Source organism: Apteryx mantelli, chromosome 1, assembly GCF_036417845.1.
Source record: "Apteryx mantelli isolate bAptMan1 chromosome 1, bAptMan1.hap1, whole genome shotgun sequence".
NCBI classification, from domain to species: Eukaryota; Metazoa; Chordata; class Aves; order Apterygiformes; family Apterygidae; genus Apteryx; species Apteryx mantelli.
The window spans coordinates 70,516,686-70,529,186 of NC_089978.1; the positions used below are offsets into that span (position 1 = coordinate 70,516,686).

At 40.9% G+C, this 12,501-nt stretch overlaps 1 protein-coding gene across 1 annotated transcript in view; it reads right to left on the reverse strand.

Moving 5' to 3' along the window:
* The window catches only part of AFF3 (ALF transcription elongation factor 3), a 279,572-nt gene that overhangs the window by 17,951 nt on the left and 249,120 nt on the right, over positions 1-12,501 (reverse strand). Inside the window, exons 13-14 of the mRNA XM_067309821.1 lie at positions 11,573-11,774; positions 8,860-8,987 (exon numbers count right to left, since the gene is read on the reverse strand). Of these exons, the coding sequence (XP_067165922.1) occupies positions 8,860-8,987; positions 11,573-11,774 (330 nt within the window). The remainder of the gene's footprint in view (positions 1-8,859; positions 8,988-11,572; positions 11,775-12,501) is intronic.

Sequence of the window (12,501 nt, forward strand, 5' to 3'; positions counted from 1 at the left end):
ACCGACTGAACTGGAGTGGATGTGAGTGGTAGAAGCAGCACTGGTATTTTTTTGTCAGCCCAAAATAGTTACTGATCATGAACGTAAACTGAAGTCCCATGGGAAGCTATCCACTGACTTCTGGTTTTCAGACAACTGAGTCAGTCTCTCCTCTTAGTTATTTACAACTGTCTGTACCTACTGGTGTCAACACTGTCATTCTAGATTTACAAACAGGATTCAGATTGCTTGTTTTTTTTAATTATTTAAAAGAAGTCTGACTTCAAATTAACAGGTACAATCAAGTGTTTTATCTCTATTAATAATCTTGACTGCACAAGAAACTCTTTTGTTTCTAAATATCTGAATGTTGGTACTTTTAGAAATATAGTCCTCTTCAACAAAGTCAAAAGGCGTTCTAATACACTGCTCTAATACATCTCATATATCTCTCTGAAAGGCAAGAGAAAGAGTGTAAAGCATCAGTGCCAACGAAGTCAGGCTGCTGGTGAATTCTCCCTAGGATCAAGTGTCATTATGTGAAACTGGCTGTTCTTGAGGAGAATTTACCCTACTATGTTGATTGGGGAAAGCAATCAAGTATTTCTGGAACCAGTTCAACGCATTCTCAGTCAACACCAGCCAGTCACCTAGGCACTGCAACAGAATCCAGGCTTTTACAGAATAACTCCCCCCATGGCTAGATCTGATAGTACAAACAAGGCCAGGCTTCCTTTTCAACAGTGGTATTCAAACTGTTTATGGCTTTGACAAGGGCAGCCTCAGTAGCATGTCTGGGGCTGAATCTGGGATGAGATTTATCAAACAATCCGCTACTGTCCAGAATTGCTCTCACTCGCGTTGCTGCCACTTTCTCTGGGAGCCTGTCGAAAACCAGCAGGAAATTCAGCATTGCCATTGCTTGTTATGTCACACAGGCTCCCAGCATGAGGTGCGATGGCTGCAGGCATGGTAATTACTCCCCTTCTAGAAGCAGCCTTTCAGAATTTCCGTACTGTTGAGCTCCTGAGAGTGGTGTTACTATTACCCAGGTGAAATGCTTGTGTGTACATGTTTCTCTCTCTAAATCCTATTTAGCAGTATGCCATTACAGTGCATCTCTGCCACCTTTGTCTTTTGCCACCTTCTCTGAATTTAATTTACTGTAGTTTAGCAGATAATTGCGAAAATGTAAACTCATGCAATAAAAAAAAGGGAAGAGAATCAAACAAAGTGAATCAATAAAAGCCTTACGTTGTATAGTAATTTATCAGTATCTACTGCAACATAATCTTGGAACTCAGCACTACCACTTGTATTTACAGAGTACAGTGTAGCTTAGATTCCAATAAACAATTTTAATTATAACTGCATTCAAAAACACATTTTTCACCTAATTTTTATATTTTATATGAACTATCTACTAAACTATAGCATTTTCTGCTTCATTTACATAATCTACCACTTGTACATTATTTCTTACTGTGGTATGGTGTTTTATGAGGATACATTAAAAAAACTAATAAAAGTTCAATTAAACATCATAAATGTAGCCAAGTGCATATTTTAATACCCTTCAGAGATAATGCTACTGAAGTGTTATAAAAAACAAACTAGTACTTCCTCAGTGTACAACAATTGCACATAATAAAAGAAGCTTAAATCATAATGCTAAACATAGGACCAGTTTCACAACTTTAGTAATCTAGGCCCTAAAAAAGGTGGGTGTGCTGGAAGGGAAAATAGCAAAACGAGCAACTTTAAAATTGATCAGAGCTACAGGGAAACCAGCAGAACAAACCAGCATAGCCAAGCCTAACCCACGTCCAGTTCTGAAGCTGTGCCAGTAGGCCCTGAACTCTCAGTCCAAGAGAAGGAAATCCAGTAAGCTCAAGATAACCACATAAAGTAAAATGAAGGTGTCTACATTCCTGCTTACTTGCTGTGTCAGACGGAGTTATACTGGGAGACGTGTCAGGGATGTCTGACATGTTGGGTCACAGTTATGGATGGTCATCTTGAGGACGAAGGATGGAGCTGAAGTTGGGGACCAGGTGTTATTATACAAAATAGAGCTCCTCTCTGACACATCATGGCCTCTTGCCCATTTTGCAGCTCAGAATAAATACTGCTGACCTGCTGTGTCTGGGACATGGCACAGGGGGTGCAAGGCAGTCCATGGCACTGTACAAAGTGGGTACCCAGTTACAAGAGTCTCATGCTAAGTATGGCAGACCCAGCACCTCTGCAAAGTTCAGCAGAGGAGCAGAGATTTGGAGAGCGTTGAAAGCTCAGTGTATCTGTGACCAATTAAAATGGTGTTGCTATATGGATTTCAGATTCTGACTGGATTCAGGTCAAGTGTAAGATAAATCTACTCAGTCACAGAACTACTATTTTGATGGGCTTTGTATAACAAGGTCAATAGTTTAGATAAATGAATAGTACAAATACATGGAGAGGAAGTTACTGTTGCAAAAATAGAAGACAAAATTAAAGCATGGCACCTAATTTAAACAAAATTAAGACAGATAAAATAAATGGGGATTCCCATTTTGGCAAGAATACAAAAACACCCAGACTAACCATGTTAGTGACGTGAAATGCAAGAGACCAAGAGAAAGAGTCAAAATCTACTACAAATTCCTGGGCATGTCCCAGATTCATGGCTTAAAGATACTCACATGAAATCAATGTCTGGACTAAAAAGTGCATGGGAGGAATGTGCATATGAGAAGAAGTATTAACAATAGGCACTTGCGCTCCTATATTAAAAGCAGAGGGGGAAGACCTTACATCCTGGTAAGTGTATCTCTTTTCTTGTATGTTAAATAGATATTCTGAAATCAGCTAATTTCAGTTGAAGGTGGGATGAAAGCCTTTACAGTCAGGCCTAGGGAGAGAGGGCAGGACCACAGCAGTCAAGATTTACATAATTTTAAAATGCCATGGAATCACATCCTGAATTCCCAGGAGGCAACTGAAAACCAGGAAGAAGCATCTCTTTAGGGAAGGAGTATCTGGGAAGATCAAGCGTACTCTAACCCTGACGGCCAGCTAACATCCCAGCTCTGATGAGTGAGAAGCCAAGGTGTGAGTGAAACTGCTGTTGACAGTAGATCTGAAACCTGAGTCAATGAATGGGATATCTATACTGACAGGAGTGGCAGATCCTCAAACAAAAACTGAACTAACTAGGTTACTTGTAATCTCTTGGGCTTTGCCCTGCCATGCCTTTCTGAGAACCTTCAGGAACAGTAGGATTTGATAGAAATCATCATCAGGGACTAGAAGACCAGGAATGCATCTGATGATCGATAGGGATTTTGGGAAATCAGATTCCTAAAGTGCATTAAATCAGCACAGCCTCTCTTCAGCTCCATAACTCTTTGCTGGTTCTCAGGAAGGAAAAGGATACTCCCAGGCTAAAAATGGGTTTGAACAGCCTACCTCTGATCCTCTAGGCTGAGGGACATAAAGATATTTACCACTTCCACAAAAACAGTGGTAACTGTCTTGGAACTGACTTGAGAATTAAACTGCATACAGATGCATTAGAATGTCTCTTATATACCACACCTGTGAATCCTGGCATTGAGGGTGATGAAAACCCACACTGCTATGTGGCCTAGCACAGCAAGACAAACCCTGGAGTCCTGGGATGGACTTTCAGCTCTTGGAGGAGCTAAAAGTAATGTCAATGTTTGGAATGAAACCTGAGGAAGACAAGCTCTGGCAAAAGCTAGAGGTAGGGTAGCGTAGAACCACATGGGGGTTAGATGAGACTTCCTCATATTCAGCATGAGAACCAAGACTAGTCTAAGAGCTGAGAAGGGGTTTGGAAGGTGCTCATGACCTGCTGTAGGCATCTGCCCTCTGCTCACCAGTGGTGGGGGTGAGGACAGAGAACCACCTTCTTCATCTGAGAGATTCAGCTCTGATACCAGGAGCTGTGGGAAGGTTTGCTGAGCCAGGGGCTGCCTGACTAGCAAACCCTGGTCTTGCTCACATTCATGATTCACTGTGGACTAAAGACATTTCCTGGCCAAGCTGTAGAGTGAAAAAAGGAACATCAAAAGTCAACTAATAAAAACAAATCCTCTTCTCAGAGTGGTAAAATTATCAGGGGCTATTTCAGATCTGAGTCTGTCAATAAAAGCATTCCTTGGCCATGTCTGTGTTAGTGAAATAATCAGGGCAAGGACACCAGCTCTATCATTTGATCATCCATGCTGTTTAATTGCTAACAGTCTCCTTGGCATAATTTTGAGCTCTCTCTCAGACAATGGCTGAACGCAGCTGGGGGATAGCATGGGCCAGGGAGTGTTCTCAGGAGGCAGTGACTGTTCTTTGTTTTGGGGGGTGAAGACAGCTCATACTCATAAAGACATAAGCAGTGCTGTACCACTTGCCCACAGGGACAGAGGAGGGGCAGGACTGTAGCCTGTAAGTTCAAACTAGCCCCTGTTTCTCTTTGACAGTAGGGAATAATGGCTATAAATCCTTTACCCTGTGAGAATCTCCAACTAGAGCTGATTAAGCATCTATTTCCCACCAAACCAAGCTCTCACCAAATGTCCCTAAAAAAGGGGGGGGTAGATGGTCTTGCAGAGAACAGGCAACTTAATTATCTAATCATGAGAGGCAGAGTGTGCTATTTAAGAGTCTCATGGGCAGTGTAGACATGAGAAAATTGATTGCCATAAGCAAAAAGGGAAGAAGGGGAACAATGAGATGGTCAGATGAAGTCTTAAAATCTCCCAAGGCTGAGAAATTGGGAGCACTCAAAGTAAGCCTATGAATTTGTGAGGAACTCAGTATAGCAGATGTTGGTCTATCTGACCAGTAATTTCTTAGATCGCTGATGGGAAGAGGACCCAAGCTCTTTTCCTTAACTGTGCTCCTGAGGATATGCTCAATATTACAGAAGTTTCTCCAAATATCTCAGAAGAGCAAGAGCCCTTAAGGCATTTTGGGCAAGGTAGAGTGAGCTGTGTTCCAGATCTTGTATTGGAGTTACGACCAAAGTCTGCTTTTTTCTTTCCATTGTGAGGTAGATGAACACGGAAGAAGAGACTGAAAATGAGAGATTTGGGGTCCGAGCCAAAACTAAGAGATGTGCCAAGAAGCTATCTTTTGAGGTCTCTATGCAGTATACCTTTACAGATGGAACATTTCCTGGGTATATGGTTTACCTATAGACAAACAAACATGTGAATGCTATCTCACAGCAGAATACGTCCCTAAAGCTGGGGCAATGTAAAGCTGGTGGGTGTATACAGCACCTAAATCTATAAAGGTGGAACAAACATTTGACAAAATGCAAACAGAAAAACTGAAAAAAATGCTGAGGAAGATGTATTATCCTGCTCCTATAAGACCAGAAAAAAAAAAAAAAAAAGGAAAAGAAATGTAAATGGAAAAAGAAATGGGTTTACAAGGGTAACCCACAATACAAATGAGAAAATAATACTGAGGAAGAAGTTCTGATTTAACCAAAATGAAAACTGGAAAACTAGGTATGCTCTACCCTTTTCACACCACACATGCAGTGTTTTGAGGAGGGTGTGGGACTGTGCCCTCAGGCACCCACAGCATGTTTGTGCTTATCGCTTCAAGGACAACAGACTTTGCTCCTAAATGCAGTTATTGGGAACTCTGTCATTCAGTGGAATTACAGTAGGACTGAATTTAGCTTGAAGCATTATTATGTAACCTTAAAAATGTTATCATACAGTCATAAATGGCAAAAAATCAACAAAAACTTGTTAAGAATTAATACTGGAAACAGTATTGATGTCACTTATACATGTGACATGCTGGGTATCTTGAAGCATATTCAGGGCAGGCAGTAAACAATGGCAAACCAGGGGAAGTAGGATTTTGCCTGCCTTTTTAAAGACTGTTACCTATATTTACCTTTGTATTTCAATGTATGTGTGTACAGCACTCTGCCAAGAAAGATATACTTTTTATTGACCTGCTTGTATTCCAACTTATTGCCAGCGACAGCTGTTGTCAATGATCTGGAGAAAATAAATTGAGAATAATGTAACAAGATACTGATTGGTCAAAAAAATTAGTTGTTGCTTTAAATCAAATATAAGGGATTTAGTCTCTTCAAACTATAGAGTCTGATTAAAATGAAGACTTTAAAGTCATGGTTGGATTATAATAATTCAGAACCTCATGGATTAAGAAATGAAATACTTCATGGGCATCATTTTGGACAAAACACTGCCATTAGGATTACTAGATAATTTTAGACCCACTGTATTGCATTTCTTCAAATCCTCTGCTGTGGTGCAGAATTTGAAAGACACTGGCTGCCATGTTTAATTTGATCCTTCTAACATGTGAGTCAAATTTATTGACATTCAACATTTGCAGCCAGTCTAATCCACTATGTTTCAGTGACCTCTCTACACAACAATTTCAGAGTCCTGGTCTAGTATAGCTGGTATTCTGGTGGTGCTTCCTAGATACATGTTGTGGACGACAGTTGTAGTACATGAAAATCTCCCTTCTCTAGTTAGCACAATAAGCATTTAACTGTTTCTGTTTTTTAAGGGCAAATTAAGACATATTTGACTTCTGTGTCTTATCTTATTTGTCTTTTTAGATTGCCTTTTTTTTATGGACCACAAACTGCTTGGGGACATTCTACATGGAAGGCACTATACACGAACAGTTTTATTGTATCTCTCTTTCAAAAGGTGAAGCACTTTTATTGAAGATGCCTGCCAGAGAAATCACATGTATCACTAATGGAGAAAGCAAGTGATAAAAGCCTTTTAGATGATAGAGACACTGAAAAAAAGCAGTTTTCCTGTGACAGCATTATAGGTGGAAAAAAAAACAGTTCCCTTGTTTTTTTTTATCAGCATGTTGAAGGAGAATCGGATGAAGATACAATAGTTCTATTGTAGCTCTTTCTCATTGTATTTTTTTCTTCTAATCCGTACAGATGAGCACTTCCTACATTTTGACTTTTATCAGGTACTGATGCCTTTTTGTTTCCTATGTACATCTTTAAAATGCAGAAAAATTCAACAGTTGCAAGTAAATTATGGATGATAAAACATTTTAAAGGATATGAAGAGTTAGGCAGTACTTCTAAACAGTTTTAAATTTCCTCGGTGGAGGTTGTTGAATAAATGCATTGGAAGAGAAAAAAATAGCATGGAGGGAAGTAGAGAAGAAGGGAAAATCAGAATATATAAACTAGGGAGAGTTTTCCACAAAAGGGACAGAGAAAATGGTTACATTCATTCAACTTGGATCTCCTTATGACTATCATGAATGCTCACAGAAATAAATCTCACTAGCCTTCTTTTCTTGACATACAAAACAGATGCCTTCTTTTGAAGTCAGTGGGAACTTATTTATACTTTATGTAGGAAAACTGGTTCCCCTTGGTGAGATTATCTGGAGGTGGTGTGAAGAAACCTTATAATTTTTATTATTATTTATTAAAAATCACAGTTCCTGAGGAAATGGGCTGTTTTCCCAAAGTTCCCTTTGGTACACAAGAGTGAGTGACGTTGTGGGTGAAAGTCTTGGAGTATGAAGGGCCTGTCAAGTTCATGCAGCTTACAGAGCTGCATTCACTCCAGGCAGTCTGAGACATAGCTTAAACAGAATTTCTTCTATTCTAGCCAAGCCAGAAAAGTTGGTATTTCTAGGCCAGAACCTCACTAGGCAAAAAGACTGTGGCTTTTCTAGATACTAAAATTCCAGCTTTCAGTTTCAACTTTATATTTTATCTAAAAAATACCACCACATAAATCACCTTGGGAAATGAACCAGGAATTTGAATTTACCAAAACCAAAAGAAAGACAATTACAAGCTGGAACTGTTTTCAGAGGAGGGGAGCAGGGGATGTTTGAAGGATGTCATGGAAGTGGGGAGGGGCAAGTATCCCTTTGGGTACTCATACTAACCACTACTGCCTCCTACTCACCCTGTCTTCATGAAAGCACCTTTTTCTGAGCAGCAGTAGCAACAATAGCATCAGCTGTCAAGGCTCAGGGCTACATGCTCCCATTTGTCCTCTCCCCTTGCTCCAAAGGCGCCCAGGAAGAGAGCCCCTCTCACCCTGCCTTGCAATGGCTCTGTATATATCTGGAGTTTGATGAGTGCAGAATTAACGCCAGGACCTTGAGGGCACTCATAGGCCTTAAGGGCCAGCCTCCCTGGAGCCTCTGCGTTCTGCCCATCGGCCCAGGAGCCCCATTTATCTCAGGTCTGGGCCTCCAGGTCCTGCCCAAGCTACATTGTAGGTGTGCCTGTCTTCAGCCCTGTCGCAGCTATGCCTGTGCCTGGCCGTGGACCTCTTTGATCTGGACCGTGACCTGTGGTCTGTCTTCCCAGCTTGACCTCAGACTTGCCTTGTCACTCGGCACTTGCCTGGCAGTCACTGAGCTGGGTCTGACCCTGGTTACTGTCATCAGTCCTGCTCCCAACCTGACTTCTTAGCTTGATCTCAGACCTGCCTCATCACCATGGCTCTGCTGAGCATCTGGACTCCTGGTTGGACCTGGCTACCACCCCCAAATCTGCCCTGCTTGCCTTGCTCAGGCGAGGTGGGATGGGCCCCTGGCTGGCGAGCCCCCTGACCTGCTGGCTGTGTTATCCCCCTCAGCTTCCTGGCCCTTAGGACACAGCCAGCTGTCATAGCTCCCCAACACTTAGATGCTTATTTTATGAAGAAAAATTAAAGAGTTAATCCAGTATGTCTAATTCACTGCTCAATGTACATTATTACTATAATAGTACTGGTCATGTCTCAGCTTCTCTTGGGCAAATTTATTTTTCTCTCTTTCAATGTAGAAAAAGACATTGTTTGCTGTCTTTACTTTAAAGGCATCTGTACTTACATATCATCAAAGATAAGCTTTGTCCTTCTGCAGTCTCTGGGTGTGCTGGACAAAGGTGACCAAGGCTCTGTCTGGGACTGTGGCTTATTGCAGAGAAGAACATTTTCTGAATTGATGTGAATTGCTTTCTAGACAACAAACAACAGAGGAGACATTGAGGAATTGTCTACTAACTTCAAAAAAGCAACTAATAAACAACAGAAGCATCTTTGCATTGTGCTGTAAATTGCCAGTTAGTTTTCCTACTATTTCAGCGGGGAGTATGTATAACTGTCCTGTCACCGATAGCCACAAATTCACAGATATTGCTCAGAGCGCTTTGAAAATGGCTAGAGTTTCAGCGTGATATACTGAAGAACAGGAGCTGAACTATTAGTAACTATCAAAAGGCTCTGTAACACAGTAAGTGAAATTATTAAATAATAGATCTGTTGTGGTCATTTAGAAGATCAAGTTATATCTCCAGTCTTCAATTTCCAAGCTACCATTGTACCTTGCTGTGGGAGAGCAAGATTCACTTGTTTGACTCTTGTTTCTCACTGCCCTGCTAATGTGTCTGTGTGGTGTGAATTTGCAGCCCAAGGTCTTTCTGCTCTTTCTTTCTGCTCTAGGTCCCTGATCAGCTTGAAAGGTGACTGTTCTGTGCCACAGCAGGGGCACATGCCTTTTGGCAGATCCACATGTTGAAAAGAGGGTGTTGCACATTCCCGCAGCTGCAGCCCTGTTCTGTGCCTGCTGGAGTTACGTTCTTCATGTGGCCTCATGTGCCCTTTATCCCACCAAGTGACCTGCTGTGTGGGCTACCACGCACTGGTGCAGTGGAAAGCAGAGAGCTCCAGGTTGCCCTTGGTTGCCAGAACCACTGCGAGAAAACACGATTGCTTCTCTTTCTGGCAAAAGAAGGGAATGGAATAGAGAAATGGACAAAAAGTTCAAAAGGATGAAAGCCATTCTCTGGCTTGTGATCTCTGACAAAAATTCAAATGAACACTTGGGCATGCCAGTTAGGTGCCAGACAGAAAGATCGAACAAAACAAAGCTAGATTTAACATTTATAGTTCAGGAGCTCTCATCTATATGGCACATCCAGATCAGTTCAGCAGGCTAAAGTTTTCAGATGAATAACCAGATACATAAGGATTTTATTGCAAGGGTTGTTAAAATGTTGACCAAATGGTGCATTACTAGGTTATGCAGAAAATCTCAGTGAAACGCATTTGCTAAGGGTGTGGATCATAAAGCAATCGCTTTCTACTTTTGATTTCCAACACATTTGCCTGTGAAGGAATTGTTTTCAAGATTTCCTGTGAAGAATCATATCATTATAATTCTGAATGGGTTATAAACCTCTAAACTTAGGTTTTAAAAGTTAAAATGTTTAAAAATTTACATTTAATCCATGAAATGATAAATTACTATAATATGTTAAAAATGTCTTTTTACGGCATATTTTTGAGTACTTAATTTTATTTCAATATACTAAAAGCATCTGTGAGATAGCCTTGAAACACATAATTTATGATAACTTATTAAAAAAAAGAACTCTAAAATTAAAATTATAGTTGCCACTCCCCCCCAATCTCAAAAAATAAATACATTTACATAGACATATGCCTACATGGGCCAGGTATACCCACAGGTCATTTATCCCCACAGCAAAAGTGGCTGGCAGTGACCGCTGCCACAACTCTAGTAATTTGTTTGCCTGAATGTTGCTGTAATACTTAGGCTTTTGCGGCCTCCTAACTATCAAATAACATATAATTTAACAATGAATAGATGCTGGATAAAACATCTAAACAGCCTTTGTAGCAAGGAAAGGCGCATGGACCCTCCCAGCAACAGAAGAGTGCCTTAGTGACTTGACTAGCTGCTCCAGCAGTGAACATCAATATGTTGGTAGCCAAATTGCTTGTTCTAGGTATTCCACACAAAGCAGAACAGCTTCAAGGGGAGGACATGAGAATATTCTCCCTTTGCTGTTTTACCCACAATGTCATGTAGGTTGGGAGTTCAGGTACTGTTTTGAGAGGTGAGAGATGGAGATGTGAATTCCCTCAGCCACAAGTGGTAACAGACTCTACTCCAACATCCTAATCACAGAGCCCAGGCATAAATGGGGCGCAGCACCTACTCCCTTTCCCTCTGTACTTTGAAGGCAGTGGCCATCACCTGATTTAGCACATAGCCTTGTCTGGAATGGTGCTCTGGACACACTTATTAGATCAGGACTCTCTGATGAGATGAATACCTGAATGCCTGGGCTCTGATGGGGCCAAGTTGTGAGGCCGGTGCTAAACTATTCACCAGTGGCAAGAGTAAGTAGCAGCGTATGAAAAGCTTGTATGTAAGACACATAGGAGGGCCTGACTGCAGGCACACTCACAGTTAGGCAGCACCTGAGTGGATGCCTAATACGGTGGGCGGAGGTGCCTTGCATCGTGCCCAAGGTATTCTCTGGAGGCCGAAATCCACTTGCTTGGGGCAATTAGCTTTTACCTTTTGCTTATGTAGCCTTTGTTGAGTATTTGCCTGCTTTATGGCCTGCCTGTCTTCCTTTTTTCTGTGCCTTGCTCTACTTGAAAATGGAAAAACTGGAACTTATAGCACAGCATTAATTATTACATTTTTTTGCGTAACATTCTGCAAAACTAGCATGGACTGCAATACAAAATGAAAAATATACAGCTAGTGAACAACAATATAAACTTACATTGAAGTCCCCGGCATGTGGCTGTGACTGGATTTCACCCTTATGTTTTTTGCTGGAGGAGATGGAAGGTAATAGACTGCTGCCATTAGGTCTGCTGGAGGAAGTTAAATCATCATTCGAGTATTTGTGTTTTGATGCATCAGAGAGGGGAGAGATGGGTGACCGAAGCATTTTCTCATTTTTATTTATTGGTATTGCCAAGCTGGAAATGGAAATTACAGTAATGGAGTGTCACAAAGCTGGCTTTGAGAAAGGTAAATGTTTTATATATTACCAAAACTTCGAATTTAAAACCTTCTGGCAGGATAAAGTCTATTGGTATCTGAAAATAAGCTCATTGGGACCAAGAGTTCATTTACAAATTTGGATGATGTTTTTCCTCTTTCCCTTCAAGGCAAATTGTAATTCTGGAGTTAATATAAAGTCTGTATCAGGGTACTTGAAAAAAATACGGAGAAAAATGGCCACTTGCTCACCATCTCTTAAGGGATAGCTGGAGAAGAAGATTAGGCTCTGAAGTGTAAGTTTAGGTTATGGAGCCCTATTTCACCATTACAGGTGACAATTTATAAGCCATGGCGATAAAACCATATGTGAATTGAAACAGGAAATGCGTTTGAAGCTGACCGGGTTGTCTTTGTGCTCAATGGCCAGCCTTTGGTAGCATTGTTTATACTAATCTGATACAGATTCTGAAGACAAAGAAAGATAGGCTGGTACTGCGGACAAAGGGAAACATATGCAGATAGTAGACACAAAGCTGTTCCGTCTTCTAAAGAAGAAAGCTATGACACAGACAGTATTTTCAGCTTTCATTTATTTGAGAGAAACTTTGGATGAGAAGAAGTCAGGCAATAAAAATATGCCCCAAAATAAACTCTAGATGGACTAAATTGAAAAAAATACTTATCTGAAAATTTTAAAGCAAT